This window comes from Nycticebus coucang, chromosome 20, assembly GCF_027406575.1.
Source record: "Nycticebus coucang isolate mNycCou1 chromosome 20, mNycCou1.pri, whole genome shotgun sequence".
Taxonomy (NCBI): Eukaryota; Metazoa; Chordata; class Mammalia; order Primates; family Lorisidae; genus Nycticebus; species Nycticebus coucang.
Window position 1 is genome coordinate 22,202,691 of NC_069799.1, and position 23,029 is coordinate 22,225,719.

Genomic DNA, 23,029 nt, shown 5'->3' on the forward strand with positions numbered 1-23,029 from the left:
GGGTTTCTCTTCAGAATGAATTCTTTTATGTACAGAGAGATGTGCGGAATTATTGAAGGCTTTCCCACATTCTTGACATTTGTAGTGTTTCTCTCCAGAATGAATTCTTTTATGTACAGAAAGTGATGAGTAATGGTTAAAGGATTTGTCACATTTTTCACATTTGTATGGATTGTCTACATTATAAATTGTCTCATAGTTAGAATATTTTGAGTTGTGGCTAAGACACTCGTCATCATTCTCATAATCGCAATTGTTCTCTGCAGTATGAAGTCCCCTGTGCTTAGACAGTCTTGAGCGTGATTTAAAGACTTTGCAACATTCTTTACATTTGTACTGCTTTTCCACAGAATGTGTTGTCTTATGTTTACCGCACTTTGAGCATAGATTTAAGGCTTTCACATATTGTTTACACTCCAATTTTATTTCCCCAGTATATATCATCTTATGTCTATTTAAATTTGATAATTTTCTGACAACTTTAAAACGTTTACTGCATTGGTAGATTTTACCAGGTATAGCTGTTAAACTTTCGTCTAGTCCATTGTAACATACGTTCTGCTGCTTATACTTATACACTCTATCCCAGTCTTTTATTGAGTTTAAATTCTCAGGGCCATCATTTTCATATCTTCTCAGGATTATCTCCAGTAATAAAATATTCATGCCCAGCACTTGTGAATTGCTCTGGGTGGAATGATTAGATATAACTGAAAGAAATTTAAAAATACAAAATTATGCCATTGAGTTTCATCACAATTGAATAAATATACTTGACAAATTTTGTCTGTAAAATTATGCTTAGCACAGTAGCAAGATGGCACAGGAGACCACTAATGCCCTAATAATTTTTGAAATACCTATAAGTAAGAAATATAGGGCGGCATCTGTGGCTCAAAGTGGTAGGGCACCGACCCCGTATGCCGGAGATGGCGGGTCCAAACCCAGCCCCGGCCAAAAACTGCAAAAAAAAAAAAAAAGAAAGAAATATATACTACATTTTAGGGATTATAAAAACAAAGTGAGAATTTTCAGCCCAACAGGTGACCACAATGTGAAGAGGCATGTACAGGCCAGATGCAGTGGTTCATGTTGTAAACCTAGCACACTGTGGGTGTATTGCTTTAACACTGGCATTGGAGTGCAGCCTGAGCCAGAGTGAAATACTGTTTATACCAAAAATAGAAAAAATTAGTGGGGTGAGTGGAAGACACCTGTAGCCCCAGCAATTCAGACCACAGACATTTCCCCATCTGAAAACAGCACTGTCCATATGAAAGTAAACTTTTTCCTCAAAAGAAAAATAGAGACCTGCATTAACTCTAGTGGCTTTTCAGTGATTTTCTAAAGATAGGTTATGTGTCCCATGAGGGAGAGTGCTGAAGAGAATGGTGCACTTTTTTTTTTTTTTTTTGCAGTTTTTGGCCAGGGCTGGGTTTGAACCCGCCACCTCTGGCATATGGAGCTGGCACCCTACTCCTTTGAGCCACAGGAGCTGCCTGAGAATGGTACAGTTTTTATAAAACTGATGGAGGAGCTGAAACTAAAGGTAAAATATTGTTAAAGCATCAGAGAGACTCCAAGACAACAGCCAGATTCAGGTCTAGCAAGTGATTATAAGCTCTTAGGAGGAAATGTGGGGATAATGCTTCAGCTAGAAAATAGCCACACAATTCCACAGGCAAAACACTTTCAGAATGTATACTGAACTGCCTCAAGTCTACTAATTTGTGTCAGAATCCTGTTAGGTAAAGCCACATCATGGATTTTGTGAAAGGTGCCTTATGTGGCTAGGCACCCATAGTACAGTGGTTATGGTGCCAGCCACAGACACAAAGGCTGGCGGGTTCAAACCCAGCCTGGGCCAGGTTAACAACAATGACAACTACAAACAAACAAAAAAAATATCCGTGCACTGTGGTGGGTGCCTGTTGTCCCAACTACCTGAGACGTTGAGGCAAGAGAATCCCTTAAGCCCAAGAGTTTAATGCTGCTGTGAGCTGTGACACCACAGCACTCTACTGAGGGTAACAAAGTGAGACTCTGTCTCAAAGAAAAAAAGAAAGGTGCCTTTTGTGATCCTCAAAAGTCAATGAAAGATTAGAACATGTAAAAAATAATAGGGTGACATAACCAGAAGAAAAAAAAAATAATGTACAATCAACCATAAAAAAAAAGAGATGTTTAAATTACCTAAGAGTTTTATCTTCATGATGGTAAATGGATGAAATGGGAATGATACAAACAACTAACTAAAGTCATAAAAATGGAGATATTAACAAAAAAGAAAAGCTTTAAAAAAAAAGAAACTGCTAAGTTGAAGAACACAGAGAAAAGACTGAGAAATTTTAAAAGAAAAGAAGTATAGCACACACTTCAGCTAGGAGAACACAAAAAGACCCATAAAAAGACACATGAAGAGCAAAGATTTGAAAGCCACACAAGAGTATCCTGAAAGCCATGAAAGGAAACAGATGTGTCATCTCTAAGCATGCTCTTCTGAGATTACAAGTGTATTTTTCAAAACATACATTCCCTATCAAAAAAGAGTTAGATGATATAGTCAAAGTGCTGAAAGAACAAAAATTTCAAAACACATACACTGTATCCAGCAAAACATCCTGTCAAAATAAAGAAAAAAATAAACATTTATCAAAATAAATGAATGCTGAAAACTGCCAAAGAAGATATGTCAAAAGAAGCCCCTTTCATTGAAATTATGAAATTATGCTTGGGAACAATGCTAAATTAGGTAACAATAAGTAAATCTGAAAAAAAAAAAACAAACTAAGTACATTTAAGTAAAATGTTGTAGTATTAAAATGACAGGGTAGAAAGCACTTTTATTTTTAGTTCCTTGTTTTCTTGTTTGTTTTTTGAGACACAGTGTCACTTTATTGCTCTAGGTAGAGTGCCGTGGTGTCACACAGTTCACAGCAACTTCCAACATCTGGGTTTAGGCGACTTTCTTTGCTTCAGCCTCCAGAGTAGCTGGGACTACAGGCGCCTGCAACAACACCCAGCATTTTTGTTGTTTTTGTTGCAGTTTGGCCGGGGCCAGGTTTGAACCCACCACCCTTGGTATATGGGGCCAGTGCACTACCCACTGAGGCACATGTGCTTCCCTAATTTTTCTTTTTTCAGACAGAGTCTTAAGCTGTCACTCCAGGTAGAGTGCCATGGCATCACATCTAAGAGCAACCTCAAACTCTTGGGCTTAAGCAAGTTTCCTGCCTCAGATTCCAAAGTAGCTGGGACAACAGGTGCCTGCCACAACACCAGGGTATGTTTTGGTTGTAGTTCTTATTGTTGTTTGGCAGGTCAGGGCTGGATTCAAACTTGCCAGCTCCGGTGTATGTAGCTGATGCCTAGCAACTGAGCTACAAGGGTCGAGCCCAGAAAGCTTTTTAAATCATGCTTTAAAATTCAAAGACAAAAACATAATCTTAACATAAAATTTTTGTTAATGGTATAAGTGTTCAATGTAACAAGATGAAATTGGTGACATCAGTAAGTTTAAAGAAACACAGGGCGAGGTGGCTCATGCCTATGATCCTAGCACTTGGGATGTCAAGGCAGGTGAATTTGCTGAGGTGTCACCTGAGCTCCTGACACCAGCCCGAGCCAGAGAGAGACGTCATCTCTAAAAATAGCTGGGCACTGTGGCAAGCACCTGTAGTCCCAGCTACTAGGGAGTCTGAGGCAAGAGAATCGCTTCAGCACAAGAGTTGTAGATTGCTGAGAGCTATGACACCACTGCACTCTAATGAGGGTGACAAAAGTGAGACTCTGTCTCAAAAAACATAACAAAAATCTAGCCAAGCATTGTGGCACATGCCTGTACTTCCAGCTATTGGAGAGACTAAAGCAAGACAATGTCTTTCATTTAAGAGTTTGAGGTCGCTGTGAGCTATGCCGATGCCACAGCACTCTACTCAGGGGCAAAGAGTGAGACTCTGACAAAAAAACAAAACAAAACAAAAACTATAGAACAAAAAAAAAGAAATATAAACAGTTGAGGAGGGGCAAGATGGCAGCCGAGTAACAGCCTCCTTGCATCTGGGCACCGTGAGTCTGGGGATATAGGACTCCAGGCATCTCTGGCTGGTGGGATCTGCCTATAATGAACCCTGAGAGGAAACAGGGAGTCAGCGAGAGACTTCTGGACCCCAAGAGAAGGACTAAAACAGTGGAAAACCGGCAAGTGGTCGCGTGTGTTCAATCCGCCTAAACCGGCCCGCAACTGTAAGTTCCGTATCAGCGAGACTGCAAACCAGACAGGCCTTACCTGTGAACTGTTTTGGTGTCTTTGGACCTGGCACTCAGCTGAACTGCCTTGGGGAGAGCCTGAGCGGGAGTGTGGAGAACTTTGGCCTTTGTCTAGGGCCCTAGTCTGAGCCGCTGAGCCAGACGGAGCTAATAGTGTTTGGCTCTGGGTCACAGGCAGACATTGCGAGCGATCTGCCCTGGCAAGCTCCACCCTCAGGGTTGCAGAGCTGGAATTGGGTGGGAGCTGGTAACCCAGCGACCAAGTAGCCTAAGGGCGGGGTCTGAGCCGCCTTGCAGCCCTAACTATCGGGGGCAGAGGGAGACCAGTTTAGACACACAGGGTAAGTGGATAGCCACTTCAGCAGTGATTCCAGCCACAAGCACTTCCCTGAGAAAGCTTCAGCTCAGTAAGTGAACAAGTTCAAAGTGCCTTTTAAGTGGGCTGAAGAGATATTTAGGGTGTCTACCTGCTGGGGTTTGAGAAACTAGCAGCCTCCAGTCATATCAGAACTGTGATTAACATCTCATACCCCAGAAGACCACGTGTTGCCCAGACAATATTCAATAACATATACATACGGCTTTGTTTTTGGTTGTGTTTTTTTTTTTTTTTTTGGTTTGGTTGTTTTTTTTTGTTTATTTTGATGTTGTGGATTGTTGTTTTATTTTTTAAGTTCAACCTTTTCCATACAGATCCTTTTACTTTCTCAATTTTTCTACTTTAATTATAATTTCCCATTGCTGCCTATGTCAATAATTAGAACTTCATTTTTCTTAGTGTTTCTACCGCTATTATTTAGTTTTCCCAGTCAATGATATCCCATAAACTTTTCTGTTTGCTTGTTTTGGTTTGATTTATAGCATTTTTGTCTTTCCTATCTACTTGGTGGAGGTGGGGTACTGTGTCTGATCAGGTTAGCAAAGAGCTGCTGACCTCAAGGGAACCACCGAACTGGGCACCCCCAGAAGGTGTTTTTTATTTTTTTAAGGTTGTATCAAAGTACCCTACTGTACACCTAGATTGCTCTGTCTCCCTCTTTCTGTGCCTCTCTTCTTTTTGTCAATATTCCTTTTACCCACCCCCTCTCCTTTCTCTATTTTTCTTTTTTTTTCCTTATCACTCGGTCCTCCTTTCTTTCATCCCTTTTTTGCTCTTCAACCTTCTCACCCTTCTGGTCCTGCAACCCTTAGTCCACAGGCACGAGAACTTAAAGAGCAAGAGGAAGTAAAAGGAAAATTAGGGTAAGGAAACAGATAAAAGAAATCACCCATGAGGAAGAATCAGCAGAAAACTCCAGGCAACATGAAGAACCACTCCAGAACAACACTGCCAAGGGACCATGAGGTAGCTACTGTGGAGGATTCCACCTATACAGAAATGTTAGGAGTGACAGAAAGGGAATTTAGAATACACATGTTGAAAACAATGAAAGAAATGATGGAAACAATGAAGGAAACTGCTAATAAAGTGGAAAATAACCAAAAGGAAATCCAAAAACAGAATCAAATCAGAGATGAACGATATGAAGAATATAAAAAGGATATAGCAGAGCTGAAGGAAATGAAACAGTCAATCAGGGAACTTAAAGATGCAATGGAAAGTATCAAGAACAGGTTAGACCATGCAGAAGAAAGAATTTCAGAGGTATAAGAATTTCAGATAACTCAGATCGTAAAAGAGGCAGAAAAGAAGAGAGAGAAAGCAGAACGTTCACTGTCAGAATTATGGGACTTTATGAAGCGCTCCAACATACGAGTTATAGGAATTCCAGAAAGGGAAGAAGAATGCCCCAGAGGAATGGAAGCCATACTAGACAATATTATAAAAGAAAATTTCCCAAATATCACCAAAGATTCTGACACACTGCTTTCAGAGGGCTATCGGAGCCCAGGTCGCCTCAACTCTAACGGAGCTTCTCCAAGACACATTGTGATGAACCTGTCCAAAGTCAAGACAAAAGAAAAGATTCTGCAAGCTGCCAGGAGTAGCCATACTAGACAATATTATAAAAGAAAATTTCCCAAATATCACCAAACATTCTGACACACTGCTTTCAGAGGGCTATCGGACCCCAGGTCGCCTCAACTCTAACGGAGCTTCTCCAAGACACATTGTGATGAACCTGTCCAAAGTCAAGACAAAAGAAAAGATTCTGCAAGCTGCCAGGAGTAGCCATACTAGACAATATTATAAAAGAAAATTTCCCAAATATCACCAAACATTCTGACACACTGCTTTCAGAGGGCTATCGGACCCCAGGTCGCCTCAACTCTAATGGAGCTTCTCCAAGACACATTGTGATGAACCTGTCCAAAGTCAAGACAAAAGAAAAGATTCTGCAAGCTGCCAGGAGTAAGCGCCAGTTGACCTACAGGGGCAAATGCATCAGAGTGACTGCAGACTTCTCTAATGAAACTTTCCAAGCAAGAAGACAATGGTCATCAACCTTTAATCTACGCAAACAGAACAATTTCCAGCCCAGAATTCTGTACCCTGCTAAGCTAAGCTTCAAAATTGACGGAGAAATCAAATCATTTACGGATATACAAACATTGAGGAAATTTGCCACAACAAGACCAGCTCTACAGGACATACTTCAACCTGTTCTGCACACTGACCACCACAATGGATCAGCAGTAAAGTAAGAACTCAGAAATTAAAGGACAGAACCAAACCTCCACACTGATGCAAAAGATAAAACTAAGCAATAGACTCTCACAAAATAAGATGAATAGAATACTACCACACTTATCAATTATCTCAATAAATGTTAATGGCTTGAATTCCCCACTGAAGAGACATAGATTGGTTGACTGGATTGAAAAACACAAGCCATCCATTTGCTGTCTGCAAGAAACTCACCTGGCTTCAAAAGACAAATTAAAGCTTCGAGTCAAGGGTTGGAAGACAATTGTTCAGGCAAATGGAATTCAGAAGAAAAGAGGAGTTGAAATCTTCTTTTTAGATACATGTGGATTTAAAGCAACTAAAGTCAAAAAAGACAAAGATGGTCACTTTATATTGGTCAAGGGAAAACTACAACAAGAAGACATTTCAATTCTAAATATCTATGCACCCAATTTAAATGCTCCCAGATTCTTGAAACAGACCTTACTCAGTCTGAGCAATATGATATCTGATAATACCATCATAACAGGGGACCTTAACACTCCTCTTACAGAGCTGGACAGATCCTCTAAACTGAAATTAAACAAGGATATAAGAGACTTAAATGAGACCCTAGAACAACTGTGCTTGACAGACGCATATAGAACACTAAATCCCAAGATAAAGAAGATACATTCTTCTCATCACCCCGTGGAACATTCTCCAAAATTGATCATATCCTGGGACACAAAACAAATATCAACAGAATCAAAGGAATTGAAATTTTATCTTGTATCTTCTCAGACCATAAGGCACTAAAGGTGGAACTCAACTCTAACAAAAATGCTCGACCCCACCCCAAGTCATGGAAATTAAACAATCTTCTGTTGAATAACAGATGGGTGAAGGAAGAAATAAAGCAGGAAATCATTAAATTCCTTGAGCATAACAACAATGAAGACACAAGCTACCAAAACCTGTGGGATACTGCAAAAGCAGTTTTGAGAGGAAAATTCATCGCTTTAGATGCCTACATTCGAAAAACAGAAAGAGAGCACATCAACAATCTCACAAGAGATCTTATGGAATTGGAAAAAGAAGAACAATCTAAGCCTAAACTCAGTAGAAGAAAAGAAATCTCCAAAATCAAATCAGAGATCAATGAAATTGAAAACAAAAGAATCATTCAGAATATTAATGAAACAGGGACCTGGTTTTTTGAAAAAATAAATAAAATAGATAAACCATTGGCCAGACTAACGAGGAATAGAAAAGTAAAATCTCTAGTAACCTCAATCAGAAAATGATAAAGGGGAAATAACAACTGATCCCACAGAGATACAAGACATCATCTCTGAATACTACCAGAAACTCTATGCCCAGAAATTTGACAATGTGAAAGAAATGGATCAATATTTGGAATCACACCCTCTCCCTAGACTCAGCCAGGAAGAAATAGAGCTCCTGAACAGACCAATTTCAAGCACTGAGATCAAAGAAACAATAAAAAACTTCCAACCAAAAAATGCCCTGGTCCAGATGGCTTCACTCCAGAATTCTATCAAACCTTCAAGGAAGTGCTTATTAATGTACGCAGAAATTATTCCAAAAAACTGAGGAAGAAGAAATCTTCCCCAGCACATTCTATGAAGCAAACATCACCCTGATACCAAAACCAGGAAAAAACCCAAACAAAAAGGAGAATTTCAGACCAATCTCACTCATGAAGATAGATGCAAAAATTCTCAACAAAATCCTAGCCAATAGATTACAGCTTATCATCAAAAAAGTCATTCATCATGATCAAGTAGGCTTCATCCCAGGCATGCAAGGCTGGTTTAAAATACGCAAGTCTATAAACGTTATTCACCATATTAACAGAGGCAAAAATAAAGATCACATGATCCTCTCAATAGATGCAGAAAAAGCATTTGATAAAATACAGCATCCTTTTCTAATTAGAACACTGAAGAGTGTAGGTATAGGTGGCACATTTCTAAAACTGATTGAAGCTATCTATGACAAACCCACAGCCAATATTTTACTGAATGGAGTAAAACTCAAAGCTTTTCCTCTTAGAACTGGAACCAGACAAGGTTGTCCTCTGTCACCTTTACTATTCAACATAGTGCTGGAAGTTCTAGATAATACAATTAGGCAAGACAAGGAAATAAAGGGAATCCAAATGGGAGCAGAGGAGGTCAAACTCTCCCTCTTTGCTGACGACATGATCTTATACTTAGAGAACCCCAAAGACTCAACCACAAGACTCCTAGAAGTGATCAAAAAATACAGTAATGTTTCCGGATGTAAAATCAATGTCCACAAGTCAGTAGCCTTTGTGTACACCAATAACAGTCAAGATGAGAAGCTAATTAAGGAGACAACTCCCTTCACCATAGTCTCAAAGAAAATGAAATACCTAGGAATATACCTAACGAAGGAGTTGAAGGACCTCTATAAAGAAAACAATGAAATCCTCAGAAAGGAAATAGCAGAGGATATTAACAAATGGAAGAACATACCATGCTACTGGCTTGGAAGAATCAACACTGTTAAAATGTCTATACTTCCCAAAGCAATCTACCTATTCAATGCCATTCCTATCAAAATACCAACATCGTACTTTCAAGATTTGGAAAAAATGATTCTGCGTTTTGTATGGAACCGGAAAAAATCCCGTATAGCTAAGGCAGTTCTCTGTAATAAAAATAAAGCTGGGGGCATCAGCATACCAGATTTTAGTCTGTACTACAAAGCCATAGTGCTCAATTCAGCATGGTACTGGCACAAAAACAGAGACATAGACACTTGGAATTGAATTGAAAACCAAGAAATAAAACTAACATTTTACAACCACCTAATCTTTGATAAACCAAACAAGAAGATACCTTGGGGGAAAGACTCCCTATTGAACAAATGGTGTTGGGAGAACTGGATGTCTACATGTAAAAGACTGAAACTGGACCCACACCTTTCCCCACTCACAAAAATTGATTCAAGATGGATAAAGGACTTAAATTTAAGGCATGAAACAATAAAAATCCTCCAAGAAAGCATAGGAAAAACACTGGAAGATATTGGCCTGGGGAAAGACTTCATGAAGAAGACTGCCATGGGAATTGCAACAGCAACAAAAATAAACAAATGGGACTTCATTAAACTGAAAAGCTTCTGTACAGCTAAGGACACAATAACCAAAGCAAAGACACATCCTACACAATGGGAAAGTATATTTGCATATTTTCAATCAGACAAAAGCTTGATAACTAGGATCTATAGAGAACTCAAAATAATCCAAATGAAAAAAGCCAACAATCCCTTATATCAATGGGCAAGAGACATGAATAGAACTTTCTCTAAAGACGACAGACGAATGGCTAACAAACACATGAAAAAATGTTCATCATCTCTATATATTAGAGAAATTCCAATCAAAACAACCCTGAGATATCATCTAACCCAGTGAGAATGGCCGACATCAGAAAATCTCAAAACTGCAGATGCTGGCGTTGATGTGGAGAGAAGGGAACACTTTTACAGTGCTGGTGGGACTGCAAACTAGTATAACCTTTCTGGGAGGAAGTATGGAGAAACCTCAAAGCACTCAAGCTAGACCTCCCATTTGATCCTGCAATCCCATTACTGGGCATCTACCCAGAAGGAAAGAAATCCTTTTATCATAAGGACACTTGTACTAGACTGTTTATTGCAGCTCAATTTACAATCACCAAAATGTGGAAACAGCCTAAATGCCCACCAACCCAGGAATGGATTAACAAGCTGTGGTATATGTATACCATGGAATACTATTCAGCCATTAAACAAAATGGAGACTTTACATCCTTCGTATTAACCTGGATGGACGTGGAAGACATTATTCTTAGTAAAGTATCGCAAGAATGGAGAAGCATGAATCCTATGTACTCAATTTTGATATGAGGACAATTAATGACAATTATGGTTATGGGGTGGAAACAGAAAGAGGGAATGAGGGAGGTGGGTGGGGCCTTGGTGTGTGTCACACTTTATGGGGGCAGGACATGATTGCAAGAGGGACTTTACCTAACAATTGCAATCAGTGTAACCTGGCTTATTGTACCCTCAATGAATCTCCAACAATAAAAAAAAAAAAGGAAATATAAACAGTTATAATTTTTGCATTCAATTGAAGTTAGCTTGATATGAGTCTGAATAATATTAATAATATTGTTATATCTTTAAGAACTTTTTATAATTTTTCTTCTTGAAGGGGTTCAGAAAGAAAAAATCTATAGAATTCATCTGAAGTATAGTAAGAAAGCAATCAGACTATTGACAAAAATCGATAAAACAGAAATAAAGGTAGCAAGAGAAGACATGAGGAGAAAATATCTAAAAGAAATAAAGTAATAGTAACTTTAACTCATTTATATTTAATGTAATTAATTCAATAATCTAAAAAGATGATATGGCTGAATAGACTTACAATAAATGAGTTTCTATAATATCAGGTCTAGAGAAAACTCCTTGTAGCTTTATGCGCTCAAATAGGCTAAAAGTAAAAAGACAAAAAAATCTGTATGCCAAGCAAATTGTAACTCAAAGTGGGTGAATTAGCTATAATTATATCAGACAGTACATACTTGTGGCCTACACAGCCAAGAGAAAAATGTAGTTGTAATAGAATAGGCCCCTTTACAAAGAATCCTCACTATCTATTATATATATTCACAAATGTCATTTAGGTATATTACATATCTTGTATAATATAAACATGTATAACATCATTGATTCCAAACATAAGAAATAAATCATGGCAAAAGTAAAGAAAGAAACAGCCATGTGGTCGTTTTAATTTTAGACCCTAGTTTTTGTTTGTTTGTTTTTTTCTTTTTTAAAATTTCAGATTAATATGAGGGTACAAACAATTAGATCATGCGCCGGGCACGGTGGCTCATGCTGTGCCACTGTGAGCCATACTACTTTGGGAGGGTGGAAGCTTGAGCTCATGTGTTCCAGACCAGCCTGAGCTGAGTGAGACCCCCATCTCTATCTACTAAAAATAGAATAACCAGGCTCAGCGCCTGTCGCTCAAGCAGCTAACGCACCAGCCACATAACCTGAGCTGGTGGGTTCGAGTCTAGCCTGGGCCCGCCAAACAACAATCACGGCTGCAACCAAAAAATAGCCGGGTGTTGTAGTAGCCACCTGTAGTCCCACCTACTTTTGAGGCGGAGTCAGGAGAAACACTTCAGCCCAGGAGTTGGAGGTTGCTGTGAGCTGTGATGCAATAGCCCTCTACCCAGGGCAACAGCTTGAGGCTATCTCAAACAAACAAACAAACAAACAAAAAATAAACTAGAATAACTGGGGTAAAAGAATCACTTGAGCCCGAGTTGGAGGTTGCTGTGAGCTAAGATACCACAGCACTCTACCCAAGTCAACAACTTGAGACTTTGTCTCAAAAAAAAAAAAAAAATTGAAAAATTAGGTTACAATGTTGGCATTTGTTAGGTAAAGTCCTGCTTATAGTTAGGTCGCTCACCAAAAAGGTGTGCCATATACCTTTACATAAAACACCATTTTTAATAATCAATTGAAAGATTAGAAAAAAGGTTAATAAGATAAAAGACAACTTGAACATGGTGTATTACTTAGACCTAACAAACATGACAGATCTCTCTAGTCAAAAGTAGCAAAATAAGGCTGGCCATGGTGTCTCAGGGCTGTAATCCTAGCACTCTTGAAGTATGAGGCTGGAGGATTGTTTGATGCCAGGAGAGGTTGTGAAGAGCCTTAGCAAGAGTGAGACCTCCTCTCTAAAATATAGCTGGGCATTGTGGCGGGTGCCCGTACTCCCAGGTACTTGGGAGGCTGAGGCAACATACTCGCTTTATCCCAGGAGTTTGAGGTTGCTGTGAACTATGATGACACAGCACTCTACCAAGAGCAACAGTGACACTCTATCTCAAAAAAAAAAAAAAAAAAAATGAAAGGTTGGCGCCTGTGTCTCAGTGAGTAGGGCGCTGGCCCGGCCCCATATACTGAGGATGGCAGGTTCAAACCCAGTCTGGGCTAAACTGCAGCAGCAACAACAACAACAACAACAAAAATAGCCAGGCTTTGTGGTGGGCACCTATAGTCCCAGCTACTTGGGAAGCTGAGGCAAGAAAATCACCTAAGCCCAAGAGCTGGAGTTTGCTGTGAGCTGTGACACCATAGCACTCTACCAACAGTGACAAAGTGAGACTCTATCTCTTAAAAAAAAAAATGAAAAAGTGACATAGGATTGAACTGACTTTTTTCAAACAAGATATATAAATAGCCAAAAAGCATTAGAAAGGGTGCTCAAAATTAGTAACTGCTGAAGAAATGCAAAGCAAAATAACAATGAAATATACATTATACTCAGAATGAACACTAAAATAAAATTCTCCCACGGAGAATTTTGTTTCTTTTGGGGGGCAGGGACAGAGCCTCACTATGTTGCACTAGGTACAGTACTATGGCATCACAGCTCCCAGCAACCTCCAACTCTTGGGCTTCAGTGATTCTCTTGTCTCAGCTTCCTAAGTAGCTGGGACCATTGGCACCCACCACAATGCCTGGCTATTTTTTTGTTGCAGTTGTAGTTGTTTTAGCAGGCCTGTTCTGGGTTCAAACTGGCCAGCCTTGGTGTGTGTCGTGAGTGCCAAAACCAGTGGGATGTGGGCGCCAAGCCCCACTGAGAATTCTGAAGTGATTATGTGGGCATCTCCAACTTCTCCCAGCCATGATCTGGGGCTGCTTCCACCTATCCAGAGACCTGAAGGGATATACTTACTCATGACAAGGGAGACAGGCCTAAAGACCTTGGCACTTTTTTGGTGTATGTATATATATTTTTATATTTCTATTTATGTGTATATGTACATATAGACAGACACTAGAACCCCCAATTGACCACCTCCCTACATTGAACACTCTCCAAGTTCACCTAATGTACAGAGACTGGGCATGCACCACAAGCACTTATCAGAACACTAGGCCAAGTTTCTTATGCTAATGACCTATGTGTGTTGACAAGATTTTTACAATCCTTTGGGTGGTCAACTTACAAAGGTCTACTGTGTTTCTGTGTGTGTGTATAATACAGTCCTGATAAGCAAAACCTAAGCAAGAGATACTTATTAAGGTATATTTATGACCGGTATGGTGGCCCGTATGTGTAATCTTAATCATTTTAGGAGGCCAAGGCAGGTGGATCACCTGAGCTCAGGCGTTAGAGACCAGCCTGAGAAAAATCAAGACCTCTTCTCTACTAAAAATAGAAAAACTACCCAGGCACTCTGGCAAATGCCTCTAGTCCCACCTACCAGGGAGGCTGAAAAGAGAGGATCACTTGTACCCAAAAGTGTGAAGTTGCTGTGATCTACAATGCCTCTGAACTCAACCCCAGGGTGACAGAGAAAGAAACTGTCCAGGAAAAGTGTATAAGAGTGATTTTGTAACAAGAGAGAATTTAATATATGCTTGGGAATACTGTAACTCCCCAGTGACGTAGTATACATAAGAAATGTATGGAGTAGATAGCTTTAAGTATGTTAAAGTTGAGAAATTGGGGTTTGGTGCCTGTAGCTCAAGTGGCTAAGGCCACATATACCAGAGGTGGCACGTTCAAATCCAGCCCAGGCCTGCCAAACAACAATGACAACTACAACCAAAAAATAGCCTGGCATTGAGGCAGGCTCATTTAGTCCTAGCTACTTGGGAGGCTGAGACAAGAGAATCACTTAAGCCCAGAGTTGGAGGTTGCTGTGAACTGTGATGCCACAGCACTCCACCCAGGGATACAGCTTGAGGTTCTCATTCAAAAAAAAAAAAAAAAGAAGAAGAAGTTGATAAATTGGGCTCAGCACCTGTAGCTCAGCAGCTACGGCACTAGCCACATACACCAGAGCTGGCGGGTTAGAATCTAGCCCCGGCCTGCCAAACATCAATGACAAACACAAACAAAAAACAGCCCAGTGATATGGTGGGCACCTGTGGTCCCAGCTACTTGGGAGACTAAGGCAGGAAAAACACTTAAGACCAAGAGATTGAGGTTGCTGTGAGCAATGATGCCACCGCACTCTACTGAGGGCAACAGCTTCAGACTGTCTCAATATAATAAAATAAAATGAAATAAAGTTGAGAAATTAGAGCATACGCAACTTAAACTATTTATCACACTTCATGTAAAAGAAAATGTTGAAGTTAAATTACATGAGCTTTTTTTTATATTTGGGGGAGATTCTTAAGTGCTCTGATGAAATTTACTGACAATAGTTTCTGCATAATCTTATTTGAAACCTTCATTGAATCAAAAACTATAAAGCAGAAGACATATGCCAGCTATTTAAAATGTTCTAAGATGCCTGACCCAAATACTAGTGTTAACTGCTCACTCTCACATTTTGAACAGAATGCTAAGGCAGCAGTTCTCAACCTGTGGGTCGAGACCCCATTGTACCAATGAAAATACATCGCGGCGTTAGGAAGGTTGAGAACCACTGTGCTAAAGAAAAAACAAATTGTTTTGAGGCACAGTTTCATTCTGTTGCCCAGGTTAAAGTGACATAGCATAAGCCTAACTCACAACAACCTCAAACTCCTAGGTTGAAGTAATCCTTCTGCCTCGGCCCTCCAAGTAGCTGGGACTACAGGCAACCACCACACTGCCTAGCTTTTGTTTTTTTATTTTTAGTAGTGAAAGGATCTCACTCTTGTTCAGGCTTGTCTTAGACTCCTGAACTCAAATGATTATCCCACCTCATCCTCCAAGAGTGCTAGGACTCTAGAAGTCAGCCACCATGCCTGCTTAAAGAAAAAAATGTTTTGTTTTGTTTGAGACAGAACCTCAAGCTGTCATCCTGGGTAGTGTTATGGCATCACAGCTCATAGCAACCTCCAACTCCTGTGCTTAAGTGATTCTCTTGACTCAGCCTCCCCAGTAGTTGGGACTACAGGTGCCAGACAAAACACAGCGCTAGTTTTTGGTTGTAGTTGCCATTGCAGTTTGGCAGGCCCAGGCTGGATTCGAACCCACCAGCTCTGGTGTATATGGCTGGCTCCTTAGCCACTTGAGCTATAGGCATCAAGCCCAAAGAAAATTTTTAAAAAACGTTTCAGAGATCCTCAAAAATACACAAATATTTTTATGTTCTGAAAATCAATCAAATAGCAGTTTGATTTTGCAGTCCTGGATAAGCCATAGAAAGTTCTTTCTTTTCAGTATAAATGAGAAAGAACATCACTAAAAACTAAACTCCTTCTAAAAATTAAAAAGAAAAGGCCAGGTTACGCTGATGCCATGGCACACTAGTCTGATGACAACAAAGTTAGCCTTTGTCTCAATGAGAAAATAAACATAAGAAATGACAACAAGAACAGAGGTACCTTTATGTAACAAGAGAAAGAAACCCAGGCTTCCCAGAAATCATTTCCAATTAAGCTGAGCTTCCCTAATAACATTGTGTTGTTTGGTTTCCTCCTTCAACTTTGGACCTCTGACCAGTGTTCTCTGCTTCATTCACTCCAACCTACCTGGGTGCTTGAACACTGTCTGGTGAGTCTTCACCTTCCAGGGTTCTTTCCATTGCTCCAGACAGGTGACGAGCTCTGGCTTAGAGACAACAAGCCCTGTTTCATTAGAAAAAAAAGATAACATGACGCTTGTCAGGCTTCATCAGTTAACAATCTAGAATCTTCTTAGAGTAGAGAACTCAACATTTTAGAGATTCTAAAAGAATAATCTAAAAATAAATAAAGGTTTCTGACAGAAAATTTACAGTATTTTTAAAGGATTTAAAATGCTCCACTACCCAGTACTATGGAAATAAAATTTGGTGCTAGAAACTAGACTTAAAGGTATGGGCAACAATTCTAAGCCTCTACATTTCTGAAATTACCATCAATGTACGGAAGGATATAATGCCAAGATAACATATGAAATTTTTTTTTATACACTAAGAACTTATGTTTTCCTTAGAAATAACAATCTGAAACTAATGCAATCAAGAAAGAAATCTCCGCAAAACCCACCTACAGAGAAACAATATGAAATGCGAAGTGTATAGTAAGAAATGTGTATGTAAGTTATCCTCACCTAGGAAGACCAGGTGACTGTAGGTCTCTAACATGACATCCCGATACAAATTCTGCTGAGCAGGGTCCAGGAAGTCCCACTCATCCATAGAGAATTCTATAGACACATCTCTGAATGTCAACAGTTCCTGAAAAAGAAGAAAAAAACTAACAAAAACCATGTTTATCATGATGTCATAGGATGATTTAATTTCATTTTTACATAAATGAGCGGGTGAGAACTGCTTTTGACTTACATGACTGAATGGTATTATGTAGTAAGTATAGCAGAGAGATACTCCCTCATGTGCTCTCTAACCCTGAGGAAAGAGGATGGGATAACATCCACAACCCCAGTGTAGATAATGTGCTTTTTGGCTTTACAATGCAAAAATCAGGCCACCAATTCAGGCATGTGGATTCTTGTGCCTACTTACATCGTACCCTATAATCTGTACATATTTCTTACGTGAAAATATCATTGTGAGGTAAATGGAAGCCCTAAGATTTTAACGTGTGCAAGCATGAACTGGAGATCTTGTCAAATGAAGTTTTTGTGGATTTTTTTGAGACATAGTTTCACTGTATCACCCTCGGTAAAGTGCAACGGTGTCACAGCTCACACCCCTTGGGCTTCAGTGATTCTCTTGCCTCAGTTTCTCAAGTATCTGGGACTCCAGGCACCCACCACAATGCCCGGCTATTTTCTTCTTGCAGTTGTCACTGTTGCTCAGCTAGCCTGGACCGGGCTGGAACAAGCCAGCCTTGGTGCATGTGGCTAGCGAGTAACCACTGTAATATAAGCGCCCAGCCTCAAATGCAGTTTTTTACTCAGAAGATATTGGGTGAAAGCTTCATTTTTTAATTTCCAACAAGCTCTACAGGGATACCAATATTTCTGTCCCATGATAATATTTTATCACACGTGAGACTGGATTTATCCCAGTTGAATGTTGACCCAGTAAACAACCATTAGAGCCTTTATTTTTTAAACAAGGTATAAAAAGAGAATCTCAGAAGGTGCATGTGAGTTGATACTCTCCCCAAAGTACTGAATCATATTCTGATAAAAACCTGTGAAAAAAATGTTTTTCAAAGTTGAAAGAACAGGCTTGGTGCCTGTAGCTCAGCAGCGAGGGCACCAGCCACAAACACCAAAGCTGGTGGGTTCAAATCCTGCCTGAGCCTGCTAAATAACAATGACAACTACAACCAAAAAATAACCGGGCACTGTGGCAAGTGCCTGCAGTCCCAGCTACTTGGGAGGCTGAGGCAAGAGAATCACTTAAGCCCAAGAGTTGGAGTTTGCTCTGAGCTGTGATACCAAGGCACTCTACCCAGAGCGACAACTTGAGACTCTGTCTCAAAAACAAACAAACAAAAAACCAACAACAAGAAAACGCTGAATGTACAGATATCTGCCCCATTTTCTAATCCCTAATGCTATCTTTAAAATCTCTCCTTAGCATCCTGGAAAGCAAGGCTTTTTTAATAATTCTGATTTTGAGAACCTTGAGTTACTTTACGCCATTCATGCCATCTGCTGTAAAACTGCATGTGTATCACCTTATTTTACACAGCACTGAGGGGGCTTCTGGACCAAAACTGGACAGTATTTAGTCCCCTGCTTTGATAATATCCAATGACCCAACATCATCCGCACCGGGTAATATGGTGATCGATTCATTTTCATTTAAAATAGGCACAAAGGGAACATTTGCAGAATTACAGAACATAATTTTTTATAAACATAAATTTGTGATGAAAATTCTCCAGGGCATATGGCAATTTGAATGGAGAGAATGGAGAGAGGACACTGCTGTATACGGAGGGGAGGAGGATTTCTCAGAGCCTCTTCATTATTATGAGAAAAGGGCAAAACACTATTTGAAACAAGCTCATTAGGCAGGAATATCACAAGTAGAGAAGAAAAGATTTCCAACTTCAAAACGGGAGATATTGCAGAAGAAAAGACAGTCACAACCCTGTATTAAGAAACACTTAGCGGAGAAACAACCAGTTCTTTATCTTTCCCTGTCTGCCCTTGATTTCCTTCTCAGGTGAGATTACCCGGATATATGTTCCACCTGCATCCTGGTAATATGGCTTTAAAGGCATCAGCACAGCCCCTTCACCTGCTCCCACCACATCCACAGGCCGAGTCACCTTGAAGCAAAAAAAAGTGTATATATAAACATATACCCTTTTCTGTTCTTTATTACAGGAGACAGTCTGGAACAAGGAGCTTTCACATAAAGAACAAAGTGTGACTTTTATATTTCTTGCCCTCAAGTGCCCTCCTCTGCCAGCAATTTCGGCTATGGCAAAAAATGTTGGTGGTGCTGTCCTGTCCCCATGAAGCACAAGCAGGTCAGACCCTGTGACCTCCCTTGGGAAAAGAGCCTCAACACATTTTAAAACTCTCATGCTTGACACTGGCCTAACCTTAACATCACATGGGGGTAATAATTAAAACCATCTGGATGAAACAACACAGACTAACAGAAACTGTGAGAAGGTGGAATCACAGATGATGGCATTTCTTCAAACTAGACATGGAATCCTACCTGGAAGCCTGGGCTGAGAACCACTCAGGTAAGCATGGCCTCCCATGCTTTAATACGCACACAAGGTATTCAGTATCCTGGGCCCCTCTAAGTATGTGATCCTGCAAGAGCAGCAATTACTCTATCTTGAAGCAAGTACTCACTTTTTTTTTACACTGGCTATTTATGTCCTTGTTTAAGAATTTCAGGAATGAGTGTTTAGCAATTAACCAAAGAACCAATATTGCAGAACTCCCGGTGAAGAAAAATGCTGAGCAGTTAACTCCATTTCTGTCCTGGTCCAGCAGACTGCCAAATGGCAAGTAACCTTTGCAACAAGCCAGGGGGACCTACACGTAGAAAGCTCCTGCACATAGCTTCCCAGGCTCCTTTCCCTTACACAACCTTTTGGTCAGCTGAGGAGCATGAAGTAGTTTTTGCAACATTAGTCTGCCATCTCCTCATGTTGCTCTTTTTTTATTTTTCTGAGATAGAGTCTCATTATGTCGCCCTCTGTAGAGTCCTGTGGCGTCACAACTCACAGCAACCTCAAACTCTTGAACTCAAGCAATTCTCTTGCCTCAGCCTCCATAGTAGCTAGGAAAACAGGTGCCCACCATAATGCCCTGGTATTTTGTTTTGTTTAGCAGGCCCGGGACAGTTCGAACCCACCAGCCCCAGACCATGTGGCTAGAGCAGTAACAACTGACTGACAGGCACGGAGCCATCATGTTGCTCTTGAATAAGCTGATTTTTTTCCTACCAACACCGGTATGCTTATTTTGTCTTTTTGGAAGTGAATTTGAATAAAATTTTGTACTTTTTGAGTGAGTCTATGAAATGGCTCCTTCAACAATTCCCCATATTATTGGTGTTACTTGTCCTAGACTAGAGCATCACTCAGCTAGAGAACACAGCAGAGTCCCTTCTACTCAACAATTTTTTAACAACACAAATAGTTTTGGTCCAAGTTAAGAACACCAATCATAATCTTGAAACACGGCATCGTCTCCTGGACCTTCAAAGTTTCCAGGGGCTAGGGAAGGTAGCAGTGTCTGACTAGGGAACTAGATTTAGAATTTGAAACTACAGATTTGGGTCTTGGAGAAATGGGGAGCCAGCTAGTGCCCTGTATACATCCAGTGGAATTCAGAAAGAAGGAAAATAGAAAAATGGAAATCCTCAGGTACATTAATGCACATCTATAATTCAGGATTTGTTTCTGGACCCCATAATCTCTGTATCAGTTGTAGTTCTAAAGATATCAGGATCATTATATAACAGAGAAATGTATTGTTGCCCTATAAATGTATTTTTGAAGAAATCTACGGATTGTCCTCAAAGTCACCCCAATGTCTCTATACGTATGGAAAATCTTTACACAATATTCATTACAAAGTTTTACAAAGAGGTACCCAACACACAGAGAACATTTTGTAAATGTTTTGTATAATTTCATAATAAATATTTTCTAAGTAAAGGTACATGTAGCTACAATTTCCCATTTCCCTATCTATGGTGACTTCAGAGGTAATTTTTGATGGGGGCAGTGCCTGTGGTTCAGTGGGTAGAGCACAGGCACCAGATGCCGAGGGTGGCGGGTTAAAACCAGGCCCCAGCCAAACTAGAACAACAACAACAACAACAACAACATTAGCCAGATGTTGTGGCAGGTGTTGTAGTCCCAGCTACTAGGGAGGCTGAGGCAAGAGAATCTCCTAAGCCCAGGAGTTGGAGATTGCTGTGAGCTGTGATGCCACAGTACTCTACACAGGGTGATAAAGTGAGACTATGTCTCAAAAAAAAAAAAAATTGGGGGGAGGGGGCACTCTGTACTGAAACTGCTCTAAAAGGGAGATTGAAAATAGACATTCCTTTTATAAGGACAGCCCTTACAGGTAATTCATAAAGGAATTTCTTGCTGGGAACTCAAAAGCAAAAACGTGTAAAGTAACTTTTGGTCTGCAGCCCAAATCTACCTCCTAAAACTAAACTCTGTTTGATTGAATACTAATAATGTTTTCTACAAGTTTATCTTCGCAGGTGTAGGACAGAGACAAGATCAACCCAGGGACATTTACAAAAAGAAAAAAATTTTTTTAAGACACAGTCTCATGATGTCGCCCTCAGTAGAGCACTGTGCCATCATAGCTAACAGCAACCTCAAAATCTTGGGCTTAAGTGATTATCTTGCCTCAGCCTCTCAAGTAGCTGGACTACAGGTGCCCACTACAATGCCCAGCTATTTTTTTTTTTTTTGGTAGTTGTCACTGTTGTTTAGCAGGCCTGGGCTGGGTTGGAACCCATCAGCTCCAGTGTACATGACCAGTGCCCTAACCACTGAGCCATAAGCACAGAGCCAGAAAACTGATTTTTCCTTCACTCTTTTTCTGTTAAAGTTTGAATTCAGGTTGTCCTGTGTAAAATTTACATTTCCTAAGCTTTACAAAAATGTAAATATTTTACCTTAGTATCCATTGCCCTAGTTCTTCTATATGCCTTGTCATGTTTTAAATATTGAAGTTCCCAAATGCTCCTTCTGAAAAATAAAAGATACATCTGTAATTTGCCTTTTTCTCCAGCAATGTCTATAAACATTGTCTTAATCTTCCACTGATTTATATCTTTGCCTCAGTAACTTCTTTTGGTGTGCCAGTGCTAGGAATGATAGCCGAAAGCGGGATATGCTCAGGCTTCTTTCTGTTCCATGCAGGGAGATGAGATTACCTTTGCCTGGGACAGCAGCGTGGCTGAAGAGCCAGGTTGCTGCTACAAATTCAAGATCCAAGGGTTGGAACAAGCCAGAAGTCTCTTCACACTGGTTTGGGGTTTTGATGGGACATTCTAGGGGCGAAGGACCTATGAGTTTGATTCGAGAGCGTGGAGCCTTGTCTGGGAGGGATATGACCACATCCCTGTCTAGTGTGCATGTCCATAAAATGGTGGGTGTCACAACAGGGAGAAGGAATCTAACCTCAGAACTCCTCCTCTCAAAAACCTTGTCCCCTGTGACAACAGGAGGTGATATGGAATCACTGCACAATTTGTGTTGTGACAGACTGTGGGCAGGAAACATCAGACTCCTTATTAGCTGGGACTACAGGCACGTACCACCATGCCCCCTAATTTTTATAATTTTTTATACAGATGGGTTCTTGCTATGTTGTTTATATTGGTCTAAAATTCTTTTTTTTTTTTTTTGAGACAGAGTTTCACTTTGTTACCCTCTGTAGAGTGCCGTGACATCTTAGGTCACAGCAAACTCAAACTCTTGGGTTCAAATAATCCTCTTGTCTCAGCTCCCCAAGTAGCTGGAATTACAGGTGCTGGCCACACTGCATGACAATTTTTTAGAGACAGGGCCTCTCTCATGCTTAGGCTGGTCTTGAACTTGTGAGCTCAGGCAACCCACCCATCTCAGCCTCCCTACTGCTAGGATTAGAGGTGTGAGCCACAGTGCCTGGAGAGGTCTCAAACTCTTGGACTCAAGTGATCCTCCCACCCTTAGCCTCCCACTGGT

The 23,029-nt window shown here is 40.3% G+C and overlaps 1 protein-coding gene across 1 annotated transcript; it reads right to left on the reverse strand.

Annotated features, from left to right (window-relative positions):
* Window positions 1-10: 10 nt before the first annotated feature.
* On the reverse strand, window positions 11-22,025 carry LOC128572510 (putative zinc finger protein 730). Its single transcript, XM_053572549.1, has 6 exons — window positions 21,976-22,025; window positions 19,034-19,129; window positions 16,986-17,112; window positions 16,424-16,519; window positions 118-710; window positions 11-22 (listed from the first exon to the last, which is right to left on the reverse strand). The coding sequence occupies exons 1-6, from the start codon at window positions 21,985-21,987 to the stop codon at window positions 11-13; spliced, it is 936 nt and encodes a 311-aa protein (XP_053428524.1). The 5' UTR covers window positions 21,988-22,025.
* Window positions 22,026-23,029: the final 1,004 nt, after the last annotated feature.